General features: G+C 47.9%; 1 protein-coding gene across 1 annotated transcript in view; it reads left to right on the plus strand.

Annotated features, from left to right (window-relative positions):
- LOC120924712 (B-cell differentiation antigen CD72-like) overlaps positions 1–10,100 on the plus strand; it is a 32,197-nt gene extending 22,097 nt beyond the window's left edge. Inside the window, exons 6-7 of the mRNA XM_040335727.1 lie at positions 2,400–2,500; positions 9,554–10,100. Coding sequence (XP_040191661.1) covers positions 2,400–2,500; positions 9,554–9,731 — 279 coding nt within the window. The 3' untranslated portion in view covers positions 9,732–10,100. The remainder of the gene's footprint in view (positions 1–2,399; positions 2,501–9,553) is intronic.
- The last annotated feature ends 17,549 nt before the right edge of the window (positions 10,101–27,649 follow it).

Here is a 27,649-nt window from a genome sequence, read left to right on the forward strand (position 1 = left end):
GGCGACACCGCGGACACGCCCCGCGTATTGTTTACGCGCGGACTTCTGTACGATGGTGTGTACAACCATCGTACAGAAGCCCTCTGGCAGACATGTATGGTGGAAACGGTCCGACGGACCGCTTTCACCATACATGTTTGTCCGTGTGTACCCGGCCTTACAGTGTCACGCTATATGCATTGCCTATGTCTTCTCTTTTCCATGACACACACTGGCCGCTGAGAGCTGTCTTAGGAGTCAGGGGGAGGTGTTTTATCAGCCCACTCATCCAGCTACGATCAGTATCTCTGCTAGCTGTTTGGCCAAACAGCCGTGAGGTGAGCTGCTAGCACACTCAGAGGTTTCCTCACCGAAGATTTAATTTGTGCACGTTGCATTTTTGGTGGAGGTGTTTCATCTAGACACTGTTCTGTGGAGGAATTACTGGACTGCTAGATTTGATCCTTATTTATGGACAGGACTTTATCACATGTGTGATTTTTGATAGTTTTGCACCTTTTTCCACTTATTCTATGCTAGTTTTGGTGTTTGTATGTGTAGTAGCCATTTTACTACTATTTACTACTATAAATCTTTACAGGATTATAGGTGTTTGTTCACTCTCATCTGTATTGTTCATTGTAGTGCAAACATTTCCAATCGGATTTGTTTGAGATCTACTCAAGTAAGCTGATGTTTTATAAAACAAACCAATTTTATATATAAGGCCTCGTACACACGACCGAGGAACTCGTCGTAAATGAAACATCGTTTTCCTCGACGAGTTCCTTGTCAGGCTTGTGGAGAAACTTGACAAGCTTTCTTTGCGTACACACTGTCAAGACCAAATCTCGTCGTTCTCAAACGCGGTGACGTACAACACGTATGATGGCAGGGGCAGTTTGATTCCACTGGCACAACCCTTGGCTTTTGCTTATCTCATGTTACTGCGTGTTAAAGCGGGGGTTCACCCAAAAAAAAAAAAAATTTAACATTACATTCAGCCGAGTTGTCAGAATGACAATCGGCTGTTTTTTTTTACTTTATTGCCATACATACCGTATTTTCACCGCCGCTTCCGGGTATGTAATCTGCAGGACTGGGCGTTCCTAATTGATTGACATCCTTCCGACCGGCGCATACAGCGCGTCACGAGTTGCCGAAAGAAGCCGAACATCGGTGCGCAGGCGCCGTAGAGAGCCGACTCGCAGTCCGGCTTCTTTCGGCAACTCGTGATGCGCTGTATGCGCCGGTCGGAAGCCTGTCAATCAATTAGGAACACCCAGTCCCGCAGATTACATACCCGGAAGCGGCTGTGAAAATACGGTATGTACGGCAATAAAATAAAAAAAAAAACAGCCGATTGTCATTCTGACAACTCGCCTGAATGTAATGTTAAAAAAAAATTTGGGGGTGAACCCCCGCTTTAAGTAGAAGTTTGGTGAGAGATGATTTGCACTTTTCAGTCTGTTACAGCGTGACAAATGTGCTATCTCCATTACAAGCGCTACTTTTACCAGAAGGTGCGCTCCCGTCTCATATTTTTTTTTGAGCATGCGCTGGTTTCTAAGCATACACACGAACGTGTTTCTCGTCGAAAACCAGCCTGACGGGAAACACGACAAGCAAATTGAGACTCCCGACGAGGAAAAAGAGAACTTGTTCTCTTTTTTTTCCGTCGAGTTCCTTGACACTTTTCTCTGTGAAAAACATACACACGGCCGTTTTCCTCAGCAAAAAAGCTCTGCCAGCAAGTTTCTTGATGGATTCTGTCGAGGAAAACGGTCGTGTGTACGAGGCCTTAGTCTGAGAAAATCACCAAACTTATATATATATATATATACACACATAGCTCCCAACTGTCCCTAATTTTGAGTGACTGGCCCTGATTTGGAGCAATGTCCCTCTGTCCCTTATTCCCCCTCATTTTAGTCTGATCTGTATAGATGTATATAAAATGCACTATTTATCTTTCAAAAAGTGTTTCCCAGCGCTAAACCTTTCATCCAATTTCTAAATTGTTGCATTTGTAAATTCCAAACGCCAATATAAAGGAATAGTAGTGGTAAATACAAGCACTTGTGGGTTTAACCAATTGTGTATTTTTTTTTGGACAATTCTCCTTTAAGAGGGCGTGGCAAGGGGTGCGTCCTATGCCTGCATACATTTGCTGACAGGTGTCCCTCATTCCCATCTCAAAAAGTTGGGAGGTAAGATATATATATATAATGCAACCCAGGTAGAGATGTTGAATGGTGTTGAAGGCCTCACTCCTGTTCAACGATTGTTCCAGTTCGACGTAGATGGTTTCTTTCAAGCCTTGTGAGTTGTCCTTTCTGTCCAAAATGTGCTCCTCACTGTCTCACTGCACCAACTTAACAATATTTGTTAAAAAATGTGACTATAATTCTTCATTTCAGAGTTTCTTCTCAAATAAAGGAGATTATTGGCTTGGAAAGGAGATAAGATGGAGTCAGTGGTCTACGTGGAAAGAGTGGATTTTTCCATTGGGAAAAACAGAGTAAGTGTCAATCTTCAAGATGCAGTCTATCAGTAGCCTTCATAACACTGCAGTCTTTGCTCTTCTGAATCCTCCGTAACATCTGATCATGCCAGTAAGTCTGTTATTTTTCAACTTCCTTTAACTGACCAAGCTGTCCCACAAAAAAGGAACTTATGCCGCGTACACACGGTCGGAATTTCCGACAACAAATGCTCGATGTAAGCTTGTTGACGGAAATTCCGACCGTGTGTACACAATTAAATGCACAAAAATTCGACGCATGCTCGGAATCATTGAACTTAATTTTTCTCGGCTTGTCGTAGTGTTGTACGTCACCGTGTTCTTGGCGATCGGAAAAAAATCCACGGTTTTGTTGTTGGAATGTCCGATCGTGTATACGTGGCATAAGAGTGTTGAAGTCATACCCAACTCACATTTTATATTTTTACCATTGTTTTCTGGCTTCTTTGATGTCCTGTTCACGCTCCCCCATCCTCCACTGATGCACATCACAGCTACTAGTGTAGAGCAAGCAATGCCGTTATTACTGGTCTCATGTTCCACTTGTAGCGCACCCCCCTTTAGACCCCTTTCACAGTGAGGTGGTTTTCAGGCATTTTAGCGCTAGAAATGGCCTCTAAATAGCGCCTGAAAACCGCCTCCCATTCATTTCAGTGGGGTGGATTCAAGAAGCAATTGCGCCTGTGTAACCATAGGTTACACAGCGCAATTGCTTACTTGCCCCGGCGTAACGAATGCTCCTGATTCAGGAACCTCGTTACGCCGACTGCAGCCTAAGATCTGCGCGGCATAAGGCTCTTATGCCCGCATATCTTAGGCTGCATTCTTGCGATGGCCGCTAGGGGGCGTTCCCGTTGTGCTCAGCGTATAGTATGCAAATTGCATACTAACACCGATTCACAATGTTGCGCGAGCCCTGCGTACGCAATTTACGTCGTTTCCGTACGGCGGTTTTTGCGTAAGGCTGCCCCTGCTATTAGCAGGGGCAGCCAATGTTACGTATACCTGTCGTTCCCGCGTCGCGAAATTTGAATTTTACGTAGTTTGCGTAAGTGATTCGTGAATGGCGCTGGACGCCATTCACGTTCACTTTGAAGCAAATGACGTCCTTGCGACGTCATTTGCCGCAATGCACGTCGGGAAAGTTTCCCGACGGAGCATGCGCTCTACGATCGGCGCGGGAACTTGCCTAATTTAAATGATTCCCGCCCCCTACGGGATCATTTAAATTGCGCGAGCTTGCGCCGGGCATTTTGCCGGCGCGCCTGCGCAGTTTACGGATCTTCTGCTCCGTGAATCGAGGGCAGCGCAAAAAAATTGCGGGGGCGCAGGGCAAAATCGTTGCCCTGGGCCTCGGTAATAAATGCGCAAATCTACTTGAATCCGGCCCAGTGGGTTTTTTCACACTGGGGCAGTGCGCTTGCGGGACATTAGGAAAAGTCCTGCTAGCGGCTGAAAAGCGCCAGTTAAACAGCGCTAAAGCGCCAATAAAATGAGCGGCGCTTTAGCGCTAACGCAGCCAGGGCCCCAGTGTGAAAGGGGTCCTAGGGATGCCCACTTCACTTTAGCAAACTCAAAAAACAGACTTCAGGACACTCTTCCTATATACAGTCTCTATTTACAGCTCCACTTCTTCCTCCAGCACACAATTGCTTGCAGAACCCAGCTGGATCACTGTGTGAAGATCTGGCAGTCACTCAGATTAAAGCAATGACCCATTACAGGCAGGAACCAGAGGCCCATTGGTTGAGTAGCAGAGATTACAGTGTCCAGCTTGTATTACTCTTCCTGTGGCTACTGATCTCAGCACCACCTCTTCAGGCACTGCCAACTCACCTGGCTCAACCTGCATCTTTCACTAGCCCTCCTGGCTAACTTCTTCACCACAGTCCTGCAGACTGACACTCACCAGCTCGCACGGCTGACTCTTAGGAGATCTCCCAGATGTGCTAACGTGCTCCAGCTGTCCTCTCTCCTTCTCCCGTGCTTCCAGGAAGGGCTTCCTCCATATTTTATGGCAGGATCCTTCATGCACCCAAGCCCTAGCCCAAAGTTACCCCCCCCCCCCCAGACTAGGGGTGACCCCTGAGGGCCACCAACATAAGGTGACCAGATTTTTAAAATTAAATCCGGGGACATATTTTTTTCTTTACTAGTAATGGCAACAATCAGCGACTCTCTGCCCGTCGCCGCCCGCCTCACAGCCTCTCAAGTCTCACTCTTCGGGCCCCGGCTACTACTGGATGGGGAGCGGAGGAAGATCACTCCGCCAGGGAAGGCAAGGAGATCAGCAGGCTGGCGGCTGGCAAGGATTTGAGCCAAGGCAGAAGAACATGCGAGCGAAGCTGAATGGGCATGCGCCCGAAACTGAAAAAATATTCCCTCCGCTCCGACCAGCACATGATCATCAGAAAGGGGCACAGATAATAGGAAAAATACAACCCCCCTATGCTAGTAGGCAAATTTGGGGGCCCCAAGCAAAGTGGACATGGAGGCCAATCAACCTCCTCCCGCACACACGCCCCTCCCTATGTTCTTTTTACTCCCCCTCTCCCCATGTTTTTTTTTACCCCCCCATGTTCTTTTTACTCCACCGACCCCCCCTCCCTCCCTATGTTCTCTCCCCCCCCTCCTTACCGGGTGCGTACCGCGCAGCAGGAGATTCAGTTTCCTGTTCCCAGCCGGACTGAAAGTAAGTGAGCACTCAGTGTGCACTTCCTGTCAGTCCAGCTGGAAACAGGAAACTCAATCTCCTGCACCGCATGGTACCCGGACTGACAGGAGAAAGAAAGAGGAGCTCGGCCACGCTACAGACAAGGGGAAGTGACGACTCAAGGCAGCAGTGCTGCAGGCTCTCTATAGAGTGCACAGGCGGCTGCAGCATATAGGAAGCGCGGCAAGGGACCCGCTTGGGGCCCCAGGCAAGCTTGGGGCCCCAAGTAATTGCTTGGTTTGCTTGCCTTGTCGCAACGGGTCTGCTCATATCTATTTATGAGGTGGCCGGCCCCCTGACAGCACTTTACTGGGGATCTGCTGAGGCCCTCATTAATATCCCAAACAGCTCCTCCTAACCTCCACCCACCAGCTCTAGAAGTTTCTACAACATTCTAGACCAGAGGGGAGGCACCAGAAGAGTTGTAAGGATGAGTCATCCAGCCCTGAACTCCCACTGAAACCCTGACCCAGATTCAGCAGCTCAGCTGAACAGAATGTTTCTACACTCACAAACTATACTCAATCTAGCACACTAGAGGGTGCTACACTCTCTATAAATGCTACACTTTCCACAGAGTTGAATGTGTCTGCAGGTAGATGTCTAGTGCATCTTGGGGGTGTTTCATCAGATTAGTGTAGGAGTCCTTCTCGGGTGATCCACAAGCCTGGCCAGATCTTTCTCCTCTCGGATTTACATGTGGATGATAATGGTGCGTGCGTGCAGCAATGCGATCATATAAAAAGGAAGGGGAAACTCCACATAGTGTGAATCCGTTTAATACAAAAGACCCTTCCCCCCTTTTAAAATATGCTTACAATTTTATAAAAAAACAATGAGGCTTGTCACAACTTAAGATATGCGGCTTTCTCACTTGTAACAGTCAGCAGGCATTCACTTGTTGCTGCCGTGAGTCCCGGGTAGCCGCTATCCTGATTGGACCGATGAGTCACATGGTCACGCCTTGACAAGTTTCGTGAATGGTCACACGTCTTCAGAGGGCATGACCACAACTCGTGAGTCATCTCTTATATAGCTCTGTATGGGGATGCCGCCCGCTCTTGACATTACGTCACCTAAGGAGCAGAAAAAACGTCAAAGTTTTTAGCTTGAAAAACATGGCATAAAAGACGCAAAATGAAAGCATATTGTACAAAGTTTAGGCGAGTCTATGAGAGTTTAGTTTATAGGCGTTTTTTGCACTACACTCCCCTCTGCAAAAGTTTTTACTCCCACAACACACCTAAAAAAACTTTGGCACTTGACGTTCAGAAGAGGAATTTAGGAGAGATTGACGTTTTTACAGCTCCTAAACTCCTCCAGGAAACGCGATAGAGAAGGGTTTTTTTCCTGCCTCTGAACGTCCCTGACAGAAAACGCTTGTAGCAGTCAATAATGTGCAAAGACACATAGAGCACAATAGAAGTGCTTCTAGAGGCAGGAGAAAAAAACGTCAAACGCCTGTAGAATCAACGTTTTTTAAGTCCAGTGTGCATGGAGCCTAATGCATTACCTGGCAACCTGGAGCGTAAACAGACGCTAATATTAGCCTGGTTACTAGCCCCCTAGCATTCACCCTCTAGACTACAGTTCCTAATCAATTGATATATGCCGTATAGGTATGAAAATAATTGTGGTAACCTTACTATTTTTATATATGCAATAGGTTACCACATAGCTTCTGCCACTCTTTTTTAGATACTCATGTGCCAGGAATACTATTAGTTACTCACATCTATAGCGGACGGAACCTGTAGTCAAAAACATGTGACTACACCCCCCCCCCCTCCCCAACCCCTGGAACTGTGCTAGCTGTCTCCCATCCCTGCACTGTACACAGCCTAAGCACAGGTGGCAAGATTTACTCCTCCGATTCCCTTACACACAGCTATGATCTGCACAGTGTGTAGCTGGCTACTGTGTTGCAGTTCTGACCTGTGAAATGACCTGGTCAGAATGGCAGCTCAGCTGCAGCAAGCAGCTATACACTGTGCAGATCGTAGCTGTGTTTGTTTAGATGTCAATTTCAGCTCTGTGCTGTGTGGGGAGGAGCCTAGGAGGAGATTCTGCTGCCTGTGTTCAGGATTAGTACAGTGCAGGGATGGGAGAAAGAGCTCTGCTAAGTGCCCTGCCAGTGATAATTCCTGTCCTATCTCCTTCCAGCAGTGACCAGTCTCCTCAATGTTGCCAGCGGTGACCACTCTCCTCAATGTTGCCAGCGCTGACCCCGTCCTCTGTCCTGCCAGCGCTGACCCCGTCCTCTGTCCTGCCAGCAGGGACCCCATACTTGGTCCTGCCAGCGGTGACCCCTGTCCCCTATCTTGCCAGTAGTGACCCCTGTCCTCTCACCTGTCTTTTCTACCTGCCAGTGGTGACCCCTCTCCTCCACACTGCTAACCCCTGTACTCAGCTAGGCTATCCCCTATCCTCAGCCCTGTTGACCCCCTGTGCTCTGCCTTGCTGACCCCTGTCCTTCACCCTGCTGACATCTGTCCTCCACCCTGCCTGCTGACCCCTATCCTCCGCTCAGCGGATCCCTATCCTCTGAGTAGCTGACCCCCATTCTCTGCCCTGCTGACCCCGGTCCTTTACACAACCTGACCCCGGGCCTTTACACAACCTGACCCCGGTCCTTTACACAACCTGACCCTGGTCCTTTACACAACCTGACCCCTGTTCTGTACCAATCTGACCCCTGTCCTTTACACAACCTGACCCATGCTCTGTACCAATCTGACCCCTGTGCTCCATTTTGCTGTCCCCTGTTCTCCGCTTAGCTGCCCCCTATCCTCTGCCCTGCTGACCCCTGTCCTTTACCAACCGAACCCCCTGTCCTGTACCAAACTGACCCCTGTCCTTGGCTCAGTCGACCCCTGTCCTCAGCCTGGCTGACTCCAGTCTTTTGCTCTGCTGAACCCTGCCTTCTGCCCTACTGATCCCGGTAGACTGCCTTACCAATTCCTGTGCACTCCCATCCATTGCCCTGCTGACTCACTGCACACTGCCCTACAAACTGCTGATTCTATCCTCTGCTGACTTCCTGTACATTGCCCTGCTGACCTCCCATAATCTGCTTCTCTGACATTTTTTTCTGCACCCAAACCCCCCCCCCCCCCCCCATGTGAGACAGACTAGATCCGACCTTAATTTGAAATTGCTTTCATAGATGTATTTTATGGGGTAGATTCAGATAGAAGATACGACGGCGTATCTCCTGATACGCCGTCGTATCTCTGAGTCCGGCCGGTCGTATCTATGCGCCTGATTCATAGAATCAGTTACGCATAGATTTTCCTAAGATCCGACCGGCGTAAGTGTTTTACACCGTCGGATCTTAGGCTGCATATTTACACTGGCCGCTAGGTGGCGCTTCCATAGATTTACGTGAGAAATATGCAAATGAGCTAGATACGCCGATTCAGAAACGTACGTCCGGCCGGCGCATTTTTTTACGTCTTTTACGTTAGGCCTTCTTTCGGCGTAAAGTTACCCCTGCTATATGAGGCGTATCCTATGTTAATTAAGTATGGCCGTCGTTCCCGCGTCGAGGTTTGGAAATTTTACGTCGTTTGCGTAAGTCGTTCGCGAATAGGGCTGGACGTAATTTACGTTCACGTCGAAAGCAATGACGATTTGCGGTGGAATTTCGAGCATGCGCCGTTCGTAAAAAACGGCAAATACGCAGGGTCAAGCATAATTTAAATAAAACACACCCCCAACATCCACATTTGAATTATGCGGGCTTACGCCGACACAGATACGTTACACTGCCGTAACTAAGGGCGCAAGTTCTTTCTGAATACAGAACTTGCGCCCTAAATTACGGCGGCGTAACGTATCTGAGATACCTTACGCCGGGCATAAAGATAGACGATTCTATCTGAATCTAATTCACAAACACTTCGAGCCGCCATAATTTCGCGCAAAGCACGTCGGGAAAATTGCGAACGGAGCATGCGCAGAACATCCGGCGCGGGAGCGCGCCTAATTTAAATGGTACCCGCCCCATTTGAATTGGGCGGGCTTGCGCCGGACGGCTTTACGTTACACCGCCGCAAGTTTCCAGGTAAGTGCTTTGAGGATCAGGCACTTACACTGAAAACTTGCGGCGGTGTAACGTAAACGGGTTACGTTACGCCGCCGCAATTATTCGTGAATCTGGCTCTCTGACTTAAGGCGGCGTAGCGTAAATACGATACGCTACGCCGCCTTAAAGTTGCGGCGAGGACTGTGAATCTAGGCCTTAGAAATCATGTAACAACAGTAATTTAGTAGAAGATTTCATCTTGGAAAAAACGCATATTTAGATCCCCGTAACGTATCCATTCTTTTAACAGATCCTGGAAATGCTGGAAGATTAGCAATGGAGAGTTGGTGAAAGATTCCTGTCAGAACCGTAACAAGTGGATTTGTGAAAGGGACATTCTCTTAGGGAAGTATATTTCCAAATCTTCGGACAACCCTTTGGGCTTCAGGCTGAAGGAAACAGAGTATCAATGTACAAAAAAATTATGAAAAGCAACATTGTTGAAATCCTATATTACCAATTCCTGCCCAGCAGAAAGAACAAGTCCCTGTTGAGACGAAACGTCGGGAGGCGGCGCTCTGACGTCACCGCGTTGTACGTGTGAGGACCCGGAAGACACGGGCACACGCTCCAAACAAAGCCGGCTGGCTGTTATTTCATGCTCGTTTTTATTGGATTGATGTAAGTGCACAATCTGCTTTTTATCTATTAAAATATCATAGGTTTTTACGCTATGAGCTCTCCTTAATTTCTTTGCATATTCTGGAGTTCCTATACCTGGTGATCAATTGGGGGATTATTCATTGCTCATTTTAATACCATTGGATGGATGCTTGAACTCGTTCCTGCTGTGGATATTGGAGGTCTTGTTAGTTTTTCAGTTTATGATCTTATTTCTGGTAAGGGTGAGGCCCCGTACACACAGCCGAGGAACTCGACGTGCCAAACACATCGAGTTCCTCGGCGAGTTCAGCCCTGAAGCCGCCGAGGGGCTCGGCGGGCCGAGTTCTCCCATAGAACAACGAGAAAATAGAGAACATGTTCTCTATTTTCTCGACGAGTTCCTCGGCGGCTCCATCGGGCCGAAAGTGTACACACGACAGAGTTTCTCGGCAGAATCCGGCTCTGACCGAGTTTCTCGCTGAATTCTGCCGAGAAACTCTGTCGTGTGTACGGGGCCTCAGTGTTTCTCGTGGGTGGAGGTCTCCTGTTCGTCAGTTATCACAACGTTGTGGATTCGCTTTGCACACTTGGGACTTACTGCTCTCCTGTTCACTTATATTGGACTGTGTTCATTTTCATTCACCTTTCAATTATCTATTTTGAGTTTTTGCTCTGGACTATTTTTTTTTGATGCACTGAATCTTTGTTTCAATCAGGATTGTGTTCATGTCATTTAAGTGTCCATCAATTACTTTGCACAATTTAGCGCGACTCCCCTTTTTTTGTATTTGTATGTTTGATGTTGTATGACATTTTTGAGACGCAGCTTTGTACATATTTGTTTTGATTTTGGAATGCGCAATATTTTTTCTGTTTTAACAAATTAAAACTAATGCCGCGTACACAAGTTTTTTTTTTTGTAAAAAATTTAGTTTTTCAGGTTCTAGAAAAAAACAACGATCATTAAAACGGCCTTGCCCACACACGATCGTGACAAAAAAAAATGCTCTAGCAAAGCGCGGTGACGTACAACGCGTACAACGTCACTATAAAAGGGGAAGTTCCATGCGGATGACGCCACCCTTGGGGCTGCTTTAGCTGATTCCGTGTTAGTAAAAGACGATTTGCGCTTTTCTGTCTGTTACAGCGTGATGAATGTGCTTACTCCATTACAAACGCTAGTTTTACCAGAACGAGCGCTCCCGTCTCATAACTTGCTTCTGAGCATGCGCGGGTTTTTCACGTCGTTAAAGCCCACACACGACCATTTTTTTACAACGTTAAAAATGAAGCGAAAATTTAGAGCATGTTTCAAATTTTTAATGCCCATTTTTTACGTCGTGAAAAATGCTCTGGAGCCCACACACGATCGCTTTTAACCACTTCCCGCCCGGTCAATAGTCAATTGACGTCCGGGAAGTGGTTGTGAAATCCTGACTGGACGTCTATTGACGTCCTGCAGGATTTCATGCCGGCGCGCGCCCATGGGGGGTGCTCAGCACGGCGATCGGTGATGCGGGGTGTCAATCTGACACCCTGCATCTCCGATCTTGGCGGAGGCTCTTTACCACGTGATCAGCCGTGTCCAACCATGGCTGATCACGATGTAAACAGGAAGAGCCGTTAATCGGCTTTTCCTCACTCTGACAGACGCGAGTAGAGGAGAGCCAATTGGCAGCTCTCCTGACAGGGGGGATTCGTGCTGATTGTTTATCAGCACAGCCCCCCTCGGATGCCAACACTGGACCACCAGGGAGAGTCCCCCGGTGCTCAATAGAGCAAAAAGTAAAAATAAAACACCAATATAAAAAAAAATGAACACAATCGATGCCAATCAGTGCCCAAAAATGGGCACTGACTGGCAACATGGGCACTGGCTGAAATGATGCCCAGCAATGCCATCAGTGCCACCCCCTCAGTGTCCATCAGTGCCACCCAGTGTCCATCAGTGCCACCTCTTAGTGCCCATCTATGCCCAGTGCCCACCTATCAGTGCCCATCTGTGCCACCCATAAGTACCCATCAGTGCCACCCATAAGTGCCACCCATGAGTGCCCATCAGTGCCGCCAAAGAGTGCCCATCAGTGCCGCCTATGAGTGCCCATCAGTGCCGCCTATGAGTGCCCATCAGTGCCGCCTATGAATGTCCATCAGTGCAGCATACCAGCGCCGCCTATCAGTGCCGCCTATCAGTGCCCATCAGTGCCACCTCATCGGTGCCCATCAGTGCCACCATATCAGTGCCCATAATTGAAGAAGAAAACGTACTAATTTACAAAAAAATTAACAAAAATAAATAAAAACTAAGGCCCAGATTCACAGTGGAGATACGCCGTCGTATCTCTGTTTCTATCTATGCGGCTGGTTCATAGAATCAGTTACGCATAGATATCCCTAAGATCCGACAGGTGTAATTGTTTTACACTGTCGGATCTTAGGATGCAATACCGAGGCCGCCGCTGGGGGGAATTTGCGTCGTAAACCAGCGTCGGGTATGCAAATTAGGAGTTACGGCGATTCCGACGGATTTTCGCGTTCGCTACGTCGCCGCTAGTCTAGTTTCCCGTCGCAAAGTTAGTGGGTTTTTTTTTGGTGCCTTAACTTTACACAGCAATCGTATTGCTGTATAAAGTATGGCCGTCGTTCCCGCGTCGAAATTTAAAAAATAACGTCGTTTGCGTAAGCCGTCCGGGAATACGGAATTACGCTACGTGCGTCGTCGTTCGAAAAAATGACGTCACTTCGCGCAAAGCACGGCGGGAGTTCGGAAACGGAGCATGCGCGGTAGGTCCGGCGCGGGAGCGCGCCTAATTTAAATGGCACACGCCCATTTAAATTGGCCCGCCTTGCGCCGGAGGCCGCCGGCGTAGGTTTTCATCGCAAGTGCTTGGTGAATCAGGCACTTGCGATGAAAAATTGCGGCGGTGTAACGTATCTACGATACGTTACGCCGCCGCTGCCCTACGTGAATCTGGCCCTTAATTTTTTTCTAAAATTTCGGTCTTTTTTTAGTTGTTGCGCAAAGCTAAAAGGTGAACATTGGCTTGGGCAGGAAGGTGCGTAAGTGCCTGGTATGGAAGGGGTTAATGACATTAAAAAAAAAATTCATTTTTTACATCCCGAAAAACGGTCGTGTGTACGCGGCATATGACATCATTTTGTGACTCTAAACCAGGGGTCTCAAACTCAAATTACCTGAGGGCCACAAGACAAGTTTTCATATGCCATGGGGGGCCGCATGCAAACTTTCAAACTTCAAAAACAACAGTACTGGTGTCAGCGAACACATTATTACCACCAGCACTGGTGTCAGCGAGCGCATTATTAACCCCCAGCACTGGTGTCAGCGAGCGCATTATTACCACCAGCACTGGTGTCAGCGAGCGCATTATTAACCCCCAGCACTGGTGTCAGCGAGCGCATTATTACCACCAGCACTGGTGTCAGCGAGCGCATTATTACCCCCAGCACTGGTGTCAGCGAGCGCATTATTACCACAAGCACTGGTGTCAGCGAACACATTATTACCACCAGCACTGGTGTCAGCGAACACATTATTACCACCAGCACTGGTGTCAGCGAGCGCATTATTACCACCAGCACTGGTGTCAGCGAGCGCATTATTACCACCAGCACTGGTGTCAGCGAGCGCATTATTACCACAAGCACTGGTGTCAGCGAGCGCATTATTACCACCAGCACTGGTGTCAGCGAACACATTATTACCACCAGCACTGGTGTCAGCGAGCGCATTATTACCACCAGCACTGGTGTCAGCGAGCGCATTATTACCACCAGCACTGGTGTAGCTCAGGGTTTGACAAATTTTCTTGGAATCTAGGAGCCAGCTAAAAAAGTTAGGAGCCAGAAAACGCACCCCGTCCCGAGGAGCTTGCGTGCAGAAGCGAACACATATACGTGAGCAGCGCCCGCATATGTAAACGGTGTTCAAACCACACATGTGAGGTATCGCCGCGATTGGTAGAGTGAGAGCAATAATTCTAGCTCCTCTGTAACTTAAAACATGCAACCTGTAGATTTTTTTAAACGTCACCTATGAAGATTTTAAAGGGTAAAAAAGTTTGTCGGCATTCCACAAGCGGACGCAATTTTGAAGCGTGACATGTTGGGTATGAATTTACTCGGCGTAACATTAACTTTCATAATATTAAAAAAAATGGGGATAACTTTACTGTTGTCTTATTTTTTTATTAAAAAAAGTGTAATTTTTTCCCAAAAAAGTGCGCTTGTAAGACCGCTGCGCAAATACGCCGTAACAGAAAGTATTGCAACGATCGCTATTTTATTCTCTAGGGTGTTAGGATAAAAAATATATATAATGTTTGGGGGTTCTAATTAGAGGGAAGAATATGGCAGTGAAAATAGTGAAAAATGACATTAGAATTGCTGTTTAACTTGTAATGCTTAACTTGTAATACCAACGGCCACCACCAGATGGCGCCAGCTCACACATCTGGTGGTAATAACTTGTAATACCAACGGCCACCACCAGATGGCGCCAGCTCAAAACAAAAAAAAAAAATATATATATATATATTTTTTTTTTGCTCCCCTCACTTCCACCCTGCCTGCGGGCCATTTATAACTGGTCCGCGGGCCGCAAATGGCCCGCGGGCCGGTACTTTGAGTCCACTGCTCTAAACCTTTCAAAGTTTAAAGCTGTTATGAGTTTTCACTCCATAGCATGGGAGGACATTGCCAAACAGTGAAGATTGTATCTTCCAAATGGGCACAAATCTCCTGCAATTTATGGGTTAGTTATCTATTTATGGTATTATGGTGAACAAGTCATGCCACTCTAGTAATCCAGAAGGTCCCATTTTGTGTGACCTATGGTAGAGTCTGGAAAGGATCAGCATGGCAGCGATTCAAGAACAGAAACCTGCTGATGTGGGCTGTCAGCCTTGAGGTCCATGTACTAATCTCAATGGGCCAGATCCACGAAGAAGTTACGTCGTCAACGTATCTATTGATACGTTGCGTAAGTTCTACGATGCGCCGTCGTATCTTTGTTTTGTATCCACAAAACAAGATACGCCTGAAGCTGGGCTAGATCCGACTGGCGTACGTCTTAGGCCCCATACTCACGAGCAAACATGTCTGCTGAAACTGGCCCGCAGGCCAGTTTCAGCAGACATGTTTGGTCGTGTGTGGGCGCGAGCGGGCCGAATTCCAGCAAACATTTGCCCGCCGGGCCTTTTCCCAGCAGACAAATATTCCTGGACTTGTTTTAAAACAGCCCGCTGGAATTCAGCCCGCTCGGACATGTACGGTCGTCAGTACAGACCTACCGTACATGTCCAGGCGCCCGCCGTCCCTCGCATGCGTCGAATGACTTCGACGCATGCGTGGAAGCATTTTAAAGGCGGGCCGCCCACGTCGCCGCGTCATTGTCGCGGCGACACCGCGTCATCGACGCGGCGACACCGCGGACACGCCCCGCGTATTGTTTACGCGCGGACTTCTGTACGATGGTGTGTACAACCATCGTACAGAAGCCCTCTGGCAGACATGTATGGTGAAAACGGTCCAACGGACCGCTTTCACCATACATGTTTGTCCGTGTGTACCCGGCCTTAGTACGCCGTCGGATCTTAGGTGCATATTTACGCTGGCCGCTAGGTGGCGCTTCCGTCGATTTCCGCGTAGAGTATGCAAATTAGCTAGATACGCCAATCCACAAACGTACGTCCGCCCGGCGTATTTTTTTACGTCGTTTCCGTAAGGCTTTTTTTGGCGTAACGTTACCCCTGGGTCTAAGGCCCCATACACACGATAGAATTTATCCGCGAATACGGTCCAGCGGACCGTTTCCGCGGATAAATCCTCTCGAGGATTTCGGAGGATTTTCATGCGATGGAGTGTACTCACCATCGCATTGAAATCCGCGCCGAAATCCTCTGGCGATGACGTGTCGCGCCGTCGCCGCAATTATGACGCGGCGACGCTGTCATATAAGGAATTCCACGCATGCGTCGAATCATTACGACGCATGCGGGGGATCCCTTCGGACGGATGGATCCGGTGAGTCTATACAGACCAGCGGATCCATCCATTGGGATGGACTCCAGCAGATGGATTTGTTTAGCATGTCAGCGAATATTCGATCTGCTGGAATCCATCCCAGGGGAGAAATATCCGCGGAAACAGATCCGCTGGCGTGTACACACCATAGGATCTATCCGCTGAAACCCATTTGCTGGGATTTATCTGCGGATGGATTCTATCGTGTGTATGGGGCCTTAGAGGCGTACGCAATGTTAAGTATGGACGTCGGGACAGCGTCCAATTTTCCGTTGTTTACGTCGTTTGCGTAAAACGTTCGCGAATAGGGCTTTGCGTAAATTACGTTCACGTCGAAAGCATTGACTATTTGCGACGTGATTTCGAGCACGCGCACTGGGATACCCCCACGGACGGCGCATGCGCCGTTAAAAAAAAAAACGTCATTTACGTGGGGTCAAGATGAATTAACATAAAACACGCCCACATCTTAGTCATTTGAATTGCGCGCCCTTACGCCGACACAGTTACACTACGCCGCCGTAACTTAAGGCGCAAATTCTTTCTGGATACGGACACTAGGCTCTAAGTTACGGCGGCGTAGTGTATCTGAGATACGCTACACCTGCCTAAAGATAGGCAGATCTTTGTGGATCTGGCCCTTTATCTCTCAGTGATACAGACCCTGCCGATGCTTAACAACTCGTGCCCAAAAATGCTCTGACTAATGCCGCATACACACGATTTTTCGGGATGAAAAAAAAAACAACGTTTTTCGGCATGTAGAAAAAACAAAGTTTTTCCAACTAAAACGACGTTGCCTACACACCATCGTTTTTAAAAAATGCTCTAGCAAAGCGCGGTGACGTACAACACGTACGACGGCACTCTAAGGCCCCGTACACACGAGGAGACATGTCCGCTGAAACTGGTCCGCAGACCAGTTTCCGCGGACATGTCCCGTCCTTGTGTACGGCCTATCGGACAGGTTTCCAGCGGACAAAAGTTTCTAAGCATGCGTAGAAACTTGTCCGCTGGAAACATGTCCGCCGGACATGTCCGATGGTTAGTACGCCTAATCGGACATGTCCGCTGGTTATTACCTCTAACCAGCGGACCGAAATCCCGCGCATGCGTCGAATTGATTCGACGCATGCGTGGAAGCAGCAGCTTCACCGTCACCGCCACGTCACCGCGTTCTCTGTCCGCGGGGATTTTGGTCTGATGGTGTGTACACACATCAGACCAAAATATCCCAGGAGACATGTCCGATGAAAACGGTCCGCGAACCCATTTCATCGGACATGTCTACTCGTGTGTACGGGGCCTAAGGCTGCATTCACACCTGAGCGTAGCGTTTTCCCGTGATTTTTGCAGCGTTTTTTACCGCGTTTTGCCGCGGCGTTTTTTACAGTGATTTTGGACAGGTCTAGGTTCACCAATGTTAAAAACAGAAAAACGCCCAAATACGCTCAATTCGAGCGACAAAAAAGGGTCCAAAACTTGTTTGAGCTTCAGGCGTTCGGCGTCAGGCGTTTTGGAGTGGAGATGTGAACAATCTCCGATGAGAATGATGTATTTTTTCCCCTCTAGCGTTTTGGAGCTTCGTGCTTCAGGCGACAAAACGCTCAGGTGTGAATGCAGCCTAAAGGGGAAGTTCCATGCGGATGGCGCCACCCTTGGGGCTGCTTTAGCTGATTCCGTGTTGGTTAAAGACGATTTGCGCTTTTCTGTCTGTTACAGCGTGATGAATGTGTTTACTCCATTACGAACTGTAGTTTTACCAGAACGAGCGCTCCCGTCTCATAACTTGCTTCTGAGCATGCGCGGGTTTTTCATGTCGTTTTAGCCCACACACGAGTATTTTTTACAACCAGAAAAACGACATTGTTTAAAACGACGTTAAAAAATGCAGCATGTTCTAAAAAAAAAAATGTCGTTTTTCAGAACCCCGAAAAATGATGTGAAGCCCACACACCATCATTTTAAATTAGATTTTTTAAAAACTCATGCGCCATTCTTAAAAAACGTCAATCACGTCGGGTCACCAATCATTTACATAAAACACGCCCCCATCCTCATTTGAATTAGGCGCGCTTACGCCGGCCCCATTTACGCTACACCGCCGTAACTTAGGAGGCAAGTGCTTTGTGAATACAGCACTTGCCTCTCTGACTTACGGCGGCGTATCGTAAATACGGTACGCTACGCCGCCTGAAAGATGCGCCGCCCTACCTGAATCTAGCTATACGTTTTTTTTAATGCCGAAAAATGATCGTGTGTACGCGGCATAAGTCACTTACAAAAAGACTTTGGGGTAGATTCAGAGAGCAATTACGCCGGCGTATCCATAGATACGCCGCGTAATTGCTAAGTAGCGCCGGCGTATCTACTTTCTGTATTCAGAAAGCTCGATACGCCGTCTTTAGCCTAAGATACGACTGGCATAAGTCTCTTACGCCGTCGTATGTTAGGGTGCATTCTGACGCTGGCCGCTAGGTGGCGCTCCCATAGATGTCAGCGTAGAGTATGCAAATTACATACTTACGCCGATTCACGAACGTACGTGCGCCCGGCGGTAGTTTTTTACATCGTTAGCGTACGTCGTTTTCGTCGTAAGGCTGCTCCTGCTATTAGGAGGCGCAGCCAATGTTAAGTATGGACGTCGTTCCCGCGTCGCGATTTGAAAATTTTACGTCGTTTGCGTAAGTCGTCCGTGAATGGCCCCCTACGCCGGCACCTTTTACGCTACGCCGCCGCAACTTTATAGGCAAGTGCTTTGTATAAAAAAATAACTGTGCGCCTCTAAAGTTTTCGGGCTTGACTTGAAGAAAAGGTGGTGTAAGAGAAACCCGGGTAACAAGCGTGCATTGGTGCGCAGACACGGAAATACCAGGATATGGACAAGAAGGGGCATGCACTGGCGCATGCGTGAGTGCGAGCCGCCGCGCGTACACGCGCACACATGCGCCCATTGGCGCCAGTGCACCTATTTAAACCAGGCAATGAGATACACACTTTGCTAAGTGGTCTTTCAGCTTGTTTCCTGTTACCAGACCTGTTCCTGTCCCTTGTGTTTGACCCCGCTTCATCTGTACCTGTCTTGGATCTCCGCCTGCCTACCTGTGACCTCGGCTTGTGTTGACTCTGCTCCTGCCTTATGTTCCTGTACCTCGCTGCCTGACTGTGTACCAGACCCAGCCTGTATCCTGACTTGGTCTCTGCCTCACGTCTCTGTACCTGCTCTGCCCAGCTGTTGATGACCCACTACGCCTCCGCCTGCTGATCCAGCAACACAGAGTTCCTGTCTTCCGTACCTGCCCAGTCCGTAGGGTGACCACATTTCCAAACTTCCATTCAGGGACACCCCCCCTCCCTTCCCAAAAATCAGCTTGTGCTGTAACGAATCACAGCACAGTGATTGGACACAAGAGGCGGGATTTATGATTTCTCCAATCACAAGCAGGGGGCGGGGATTGTGCTCCTCCTCCAGGCAAAGGAGGATTGTGACAATACGGGAGATGAGCCTCGTTTTTGGATGCTGGCCTAAGAGGAATTTTTTCTTTATTCCGCCCCCTATGGTGTTGGTGTCTGGGAAATCATCGGTCCTGTACTGACTCGCTATGTCCTCTGTGACGCCCGCTGCTCGGGTTTGGGTGTTCGGGTCTTGGATCCTGGGGTGTTTCTCCATCACGGAGAGGAAACTGATACTGTACAATTTTTCCCTGAAGAAGGATGTATACCATTTGAAACGCGTTGGGAACTGTCCTGCATGCCCTTAGCCTAGTCCTGGGGCATGCGGTGACATACAGTATCTTTGTACAATTTTTAACTTTGCATTGATATTTTGTAAAAAAATATTGATATATAAATATGTGATATAATATGTGGTGTAATAAATCCAATAATTTTTTATGACCTTAGTTGTCACCAATATTTGTGTTGCCTTTAAAATCCCACCAATTCAGAGGTATTCAGTTTTCATGTGCTCCTCCAGGCATTCCTGGCCAGGACAAGTACTGTCCAGGAATGGACTGGCCATTGGGACTACAGGGAGTTTCCCGGTGGGCCGATGGCTCAGTGGGCCGGCTTCAGTGACAGCGGACCGCCGCCCCCCTCCGCTCCTCTGTCACTCCCTTCCTGCAGCACTCACCTCCTCTCCCTCCCCGCAGCGCTCACCTGGGGTGAACAAAGAGGCAGGGGGAGGACCAGAGGAGCAGGGGGGACGACAGAGGAGCAGGGGGGACGACAGAGGAGCATGGGGGAGGGGACAGACAGCTGACTCAACAGCTATGGCCTGGGAGTTTCTCACTTCTGCCTAATCTTGTCCCATAAGGGGGGGCACGGAACTGATTCTTTGCCCCGGGTGAAATAATGTCTAGCTTCCCCACTGGTACTGCCTATAAGAGTACCAGTACCAGCCGTTCTACTCTTGGGCCCCATACACACAAGAGGATTTATCCGCGGATACGGTCCAGCGGACCGTTTCCACGGATAAATCCTCTCGAGGATTTGCGCGGATTTCCATCCGATGGAGTGTACTCACCATCGAATCGAAATCCGCGCCGAAATCCTCTGGCGATGACGTGTCGCGCCGTCGCCGCGATGATGACGCGGCGACGTGCGCGACGCAGTCATATAAGGAATTCCACGCATGCGTCGAATCATTACGACGCATGCGGGGGATCCCCTCGGACGGATCGATCCGGTGAGTCTGTACAGACCAGCGGATCGATCCGTGGGATCCGATTCCAGCGGATAGATTTGTTGGCATGTCAACAAATTTTTATCTGCTGGAATTCGGAAATATCCGCGGATAAAGATCCGCTGGAGCATACACACCAGGGGATCCATCCGCTGAAAACGATCCGCTGAAATTTTTCAGCGGATGGATCCTCTCGTGTGTATGGGGCCTAATAAAGTAGAGCAGCTAGTGAAGGGGGAGAGGGGGCTTGGGTGGCCGGGGGGGGGGGGGTGTGGGAGTTGTCCGGCCGCCATGGGAGAGACCTGTCAAAGTGGGCCAGTCTGGATGAAGTCCAGGGCCACATTTTTGTCCCAGTCCAGCCCTGGTACCGTCAGTGAGTAAAGCGGTGATGTGGCGCCCTTTTTTGGGGGCATCAGATTGGCCTGGGGGGGTGGCTGTGTCAGTTTCATTCCGGGACACTGTATTGTCCTGGAATGAAGGTGCCCGGGACAGAGTTGCAAAATGCGGGACTGTCCCGGGCAATCCGGGACACGTGGTCACCCTAGCCCAGTGATCTCCAGCCATCAAGTCTCTGCCAAGGCCCAGCCGGTGCCATCGACTACATCGGCCCTCGTGCCACTCTGTGTCCTCCACTCCCTGTCATCTCTATCAGGGGCGTTGGACAGGAGGTGCAAGAGAAGCCCCCTCTACTGCTCGATCTCCACCAGGTACGTGACAGGTGGCAACCCTGTTACCAAGCAAATTAACCCGTCCAGCAGTCTGCGATAAAAACAGGGGTTTAGTTTGCACACATTTGTAAGATGCATGACCTCTTCACGGCACCCTGTATCACTTGCAGTCCCAACGCTACTAAATTTATGAGCGTCTCCACTATGGAAGTACATGCATTCTAATGGATAGATGAGGGACAGGTGGGCCTGGTGGTAGCCCAATCCTTCTTAACCACTTAAGGACCCCCTACCACCTATATACGTTGGCAGAATGGCACGGCTGGGCACAGGCACGTACAGTAGGGCTGCGCATCTTCACCGGTCTCACGATTCGATGCGATTACGATTATCAAGTCCACGATTCGATTCGATTCGATTCCGCGATGCATCACGATGCATCAAGATTACTGCGCACGGTTTTCTTCTGTTCTTAAAAAAAAATCTCTGCATGTAGAAAACTGTATACATAGCAGCCAACTTAAAGAGGAGCTCCAGACTGACCCCAAAATACTACAAGAGATGGACAGAGACGGCAGACATGATACTAGAAAGGATCAGAGACTGCGGCCATGATACTAGAAAGCATCAGAGACTGCGGCCATGATACTAGAAAGGATCAGAGACTGCGGCCATGATACTAGAAAGGATCAGAGACTGCGGCCATGATACTAGAAAGGATCAGAGACTGCGGCCATGATACTAGAAAGCATCAGAGACTGCGGCCATGATACTAGAAAGGATCAGAGACTGCGGCCATAATACTAGAAAGGATCAGAGACTGTGGCCATGATACTAGAAAGGATCAGAGACTGCAGACATGATACTAGAAAGGATCAGAGACTGCAGACATGATACTAGAAAGGATCAGAGACTGCAGACATGATATTAGAGAGGATCAGAGACTGCGGACAATGATACTAGAGAGGATCAGAGACTGCAGACATGATACTAGAAAGGATCAGAGACTGCAGACATGATATTAGAGAGGATCAGAGACTGCGGACAATGATACTAGAGAGGATCAGAGACTGCGGACATTGTCCCCATAACGACAATGTATTGCCAAACGACAATGTATGCCATGTCATAAATTATGGTTTATGTATGTCTTATTGTCTTAGTGATTGATTCACATCAAAACTTCATTGATACCTTTTTTTTGTATGATTTTTGCTTTTGCTCATTACTGCCACACACGTGCAATGCATGGCTGCATGTGTGTGGCAGTGATGAGCAAAAGCAAAAATCATACGAAAAAAAAGGGTATCAATTTCAAATCAATGAAGTTGTGATGTTAATCAATCACTAAGACAATAAGACATACATAAACCAGTGTGCCATCAATTGCTGCCAGTGTGCCAATGCCATCAATTGCTTCCAGTATGCCACCAATTGCTGCCAGTGTGCCCAAATTGCCCATCAGTGTGCCACCAATTGCCGCCAATCAGTGTGCCACCAATTGCTGCCAATCAGTGTGCCATCAATTGCTGCCAATCAGTGTGCCACCAATTGCTGCCAATCAGTGTGCCACCAATTGCTGCCAATCAGTGTGCCACCAATTGCTGCCAATCAGTGTGCCATCAATTGCTGCCAATCAGTGTGCCATTAATTCCTGCCAATCAGTGTCCCATCAATTGCTGCCAATCAGTGTGCCATTAATTCCTGCCAATCAGTGTGCCACCAATTGCTGCCAATCAGTGTGCCACCAATTGCTGCCAATCAGTGTGCCATCAATTGCTGCCAATCAGTGTCCCATCAATTGCTGCCAATCAGTGTGCCCATAAATTGCCGCCAGTGTGCATCCCCCCAAGTACCTGATGATGATGGTCTCCGACTCCTGTCACTGTTCTGCTGCCTGAAGTACTCGGCCGTGTCGGGTCTCCCACAGCAGCCTGTGCAGTGTGCACAGCGTGAGGTGAGCCAAGGAGGAAGGCTCCGGGGGTCGGGACCGGAACCGGGACCGGGGACACTCGCTCCACGTGTCTCTCGCATGCCGTCAGCGGGGGGCGGGAAAGGAGGCGCGGCGTCTTCGGCTGCATCAGCAGGGGGGCGGGAAAAGAGGCGCAGCTTAAGCCCACGGCTCCCTTAGCTGCATTGGCGGGGGCGGGAAAAGAGGCGCGGCTTAAGCCCACAGCTCCCTTAGCTGCATTGGCGGGGGCGGGAATAGAGGCGCGGCTAACGCCCGCAGCTGACGCCCACGGCTTCCCTCGGCTTCTGCTTTGAGACTCGAAAGGCCTTTAAAGCGGCGCGCAGGTGACGTCATCAAAAATCGATTAATGCAAGTCGTAGCATCGATGCAGCATCGTGGGTGGTCGAATCTCGATGCATCGATGCTACGATTATTTTCAACACCCCTAACGTACAGGTACGTCGCCTTTAAGAGCCCAGCCGTGGGTCGCGGGCCCACGCACATGACCGGGTCCAAAGCTCCGTGACCACGCCCCCGATCGCCGCTGGTGTCCCGCGATCGGTCACAAGAGGCTGAAGAACGGGGTGAGTGTAAACACAGCTTCCCTGTTCTTCTCTGTGGCTTGTCACTGATCGTCTGTTCCCTGATATAGGGAATGACGATCAGTGACGTCACGCCTACATCCAAACCCCTCTACAGTAAGAATCACTCCCTTAGGGCACACTTAGCCCCTTAGCGCCGCCTAGTGGTTAACCCCTTCACTGCCATTTTCACAGTAATCAGTGCATTTTTATAGCACTTTTCGCTGTGAAAATGACAATGGTCTCAAAAATGTGTCAAAAGTGTCCGCCATAAGGTCGCAGTCAAGGGGAAAAAAAAATTGCAGATCGCCGCCATTAGTAGTAAAAAAAAAAAATATTAATAAAAATACCATAAAGCTATCCCCTATTTTGTAAACGCTATACATTTTGCACAAACCAATCAATAAACGCTTATTGCGATTTTTTTGACCAAAAATATGTAGAAGAATACGTATCGGCCTAAACTGAGGAAAAAAACGTTTTTTTAATATATTTTTTGGGGATATTTATTATAGCAAAAAGTAAAAAATATTGGCCCGGATTCAGAGAGCAATTGCGCCTTATGCCCGCATATCTTAGGCTGCATTCTTGCGATGACCGCTAGGGGGGCGCTCCCATTGTGCTCAGTGTATAGTATGCAAATTGCATACTAACACCGATTCACAATGTTGCGCGAGCCCTGCGTACGCAAGTTACATTGTTTCCGTACGGCGTGTTTAGCGTAAGGCTGCCCCTTCTAATAGTAGGGGCAGCCAATGCTAAAGTATACCCGCCATTCCCGCGTCGCGAAATTTGCGTATAAGTGTCCAGCACCATTCACGTTCACTTTGAAGCAAATGACGTCCTTGCGACGTCATTTGCCGCAATGCACGTCGGGAAAGTTTCCCGACGGCGCATGCGCTTTACGATCGGCGCGGCTAATTTAAATGATTCCCGCCCCCTGCGGGATCATTTAAATTGCGCGCGCTTACGCCGGGCAATTTTGCCGGCGCGCACTCGCAATTTACGGAGCTACTGCTCCGTGAATCGAGGGCAGCGGCGCAAATTTGCGGGGGCGCAGGGCAAAATCGTTGTGCCTCCGTAATTTATGCGCAAATCTTACTGAATCTGGGCCATTGATTTTTTTTTTTTTCGACATTTTCGCTCTATTTTTGTTTATAGCGCAAAAAATAAAAACCACACAGGTGATCAAATACCACTAAAAGAAATCTCTATTTGTGGGGAAAAAAAGGACGCCAATTTTGTTTGGGAGCCACGTCGCACGACCGCGCAATCGTCAGTTAAAGCGACGCAGTGCCGAATCGCAAAAACTGGCCGGGTCCTTTACCTGCATAATGGTCCGGGGGTTATTGTAAGTGGTTAAAGGCACAGGGGCACATAGCACAATGGGAGCACAGGTGTCCAGTAGAAGATTGTCATCTCTTGTTATGGTGACATTTCACTTTCTTCCTCAGGGATAAGGGTCACTAGTACAAATACAGACGCAAATCTCACAATTGGGAGTGATATAAGCTAGACAGGGGGGCAAACCCTTCCCCATTCCTTCCAAAACCAAAGAAAAAATCATGGTTTTGTCCAGAGATACACTTCACAATGTTTATACAATGAGGTACTGAGGTCTAAAATGAATGAATTTGTTTGTAACCACCTGAGACGAAGGAGGAGGGAAATGTTTTGCGTATGCCGGGAAGAGGCGGTGGGGGACACACAGCTGTGTACACATCATGGTGAGGAAAAGAGGAAGTCGCACAACCGCGTCATCAGCAGTTTGGGTAAAAGAACAATATGAGGCATATCCCCAGAGGACCACCCTGGCCACAGAACACAGATAGATAGAGAGATAGACAGACAGACAGACAGACAGATAGATAGATAGATAGATAGATAGATAGATAGATAGACAGACAGACAGACAGACAGACAGACAGACAGACAGATAGATAGATAGATAGATAGATAGATAGATAGATAGATAGATAGATAGAGATAGAGGTCCATTGTAACTCTGGAGGAGCTGCAGAGATCCACAGCTCAGGGGGGAGAATCTTTCCACAGGACAACTATTAGTGGTCTCTCCACAAATCTGCCCTTTATGGAAGAGTGACAAGAAGAAAGACATTGGAGGAAGAAAGACATAAGAAGTCCTGTTTGCAGTTTGTGAGAAGCCATGTGGGGGAGGGGACACAGCAAACATGTGGGGGAGGGGACACATCAAACATGTGGGGGAGGGGACACAGCAAACATATGGGGGAGGGGACACAGCAAACCTGTGGAATAACGGGCTCTGGTCACATGACACCAATATAGAACTTTCTGCCCTAAATGCTTTGATAAAAAAATCTATCTATCTATCTATCTATCTGATTATCTATCTATCTATCTATCTGATTATCTATCTATCTATCTATCTATCTATCTATCTATCTATCTATCTAGATCTAGATAGATAATCAGATAGATAGATAGATAGATAATCAGATAGATAGATAATCAGATAGATAGATAGATAGATAGATAGATAGATAGATAGATATATAGACAGATAGACAGATAGATAGATAGATAGATAGATAGATAGATAGATAGATAGATAGATAGATAGATAGATAGATAGATAATTAGATAGAGATACGTAGATAGATAGATAGATAATCAGATAGATAGATAGATAGATAGATAGATAATCAGATAGATAGATAGATAGATAATCAGATATATAGATAGATAGATAGATAGATAGATAGATAGATAGATAGATAGATAGATAGACAGATAGACAGACAGATAGATAGATAGATAGATAGATAGATAGATAGATAGATAGATAGATAGATAGATAGATAGATAGAGATAGAGGTCCATTGTAACTCTGGAGGAGCTGCAGAGATCCACAGCTCAGGGGGGAGAATCTGTCCACAGGACAACTATTAGTGGTCTCTCCACAAATCTGCCCTTTATGGAAGAGTGACAAGAAGAAAGACATTGGAGGAAGAAAGACATAAGAAGTCCTGTTTGCAGTTTGTGAGAAGCCATGTGGGGGAGGGGACACAGCAAACATGTGGGGGAGGGGACACATCAAACATGTGGGGGAGGGGACACAGCAAACATATGGGGGAGGGGACACAGCAAACCTGTGGAATAACGGGCTCTGGTCACATGACACCAATATAGAACTTTCTGCCCTAAATGCTTTGATAAAAAAATCTATCTATCTATCTATCTATCTGATTATCTATCTATCTGATTATCTATCTATCTATCTATCTATCTATCTATCTATCTAGATCTAGATAGATAATCAGATAGATAGATAGATAGATAATCAGATAGATAGATAATCAGATAGATAGATAGATAGATAGATAGACAGATAGACAGATAGATAGATAGATAGATAGATAGATAGATAGATAGATAGATAGATAATTAGATAGAGATACGTAGATAGATAGATAGATAATCAGATAGATAGATAGATAATCAGATAGATAGATAGATAGATAATCAGATAGATAGATAGATAGATAGATAGACAGATAGACAGATAGATAGATAGATAGATAGATAGATAGATAGATAGATAGATAGATAGAGATAGAGGTCCATTGTAACTCTGGAGGAGCTGCAGAGATCCACAGCTCAGGGGGGAGAATCTGTCCACAGGACAACTATTAGTGGTCTCTCCACAAATCTGCCCTTTATGGAAGAGTGACAAGAAGAAAGACATTGGAGGAAGAAAGACATAAGAAGTCCTGTTTGCAGTTTGTGAGAAGCCATGTGGGGGAGGGGACACAGCAAACATGTGGGGGAGGGG

The sequence above is a fragment of the Rana temporaria genome, chromosome 1 (genome assembly GCF_905171775.1).
Source record: "Rana temporaria chromosome 1, aRanTem1.1, whole genome shotgun sequence".
NCBI classification, from domain to species: Eukaryota; Metazoa; Chordata; class Amphibia; order Anura; family Ranidae; genus Rana; species Rana temporaria.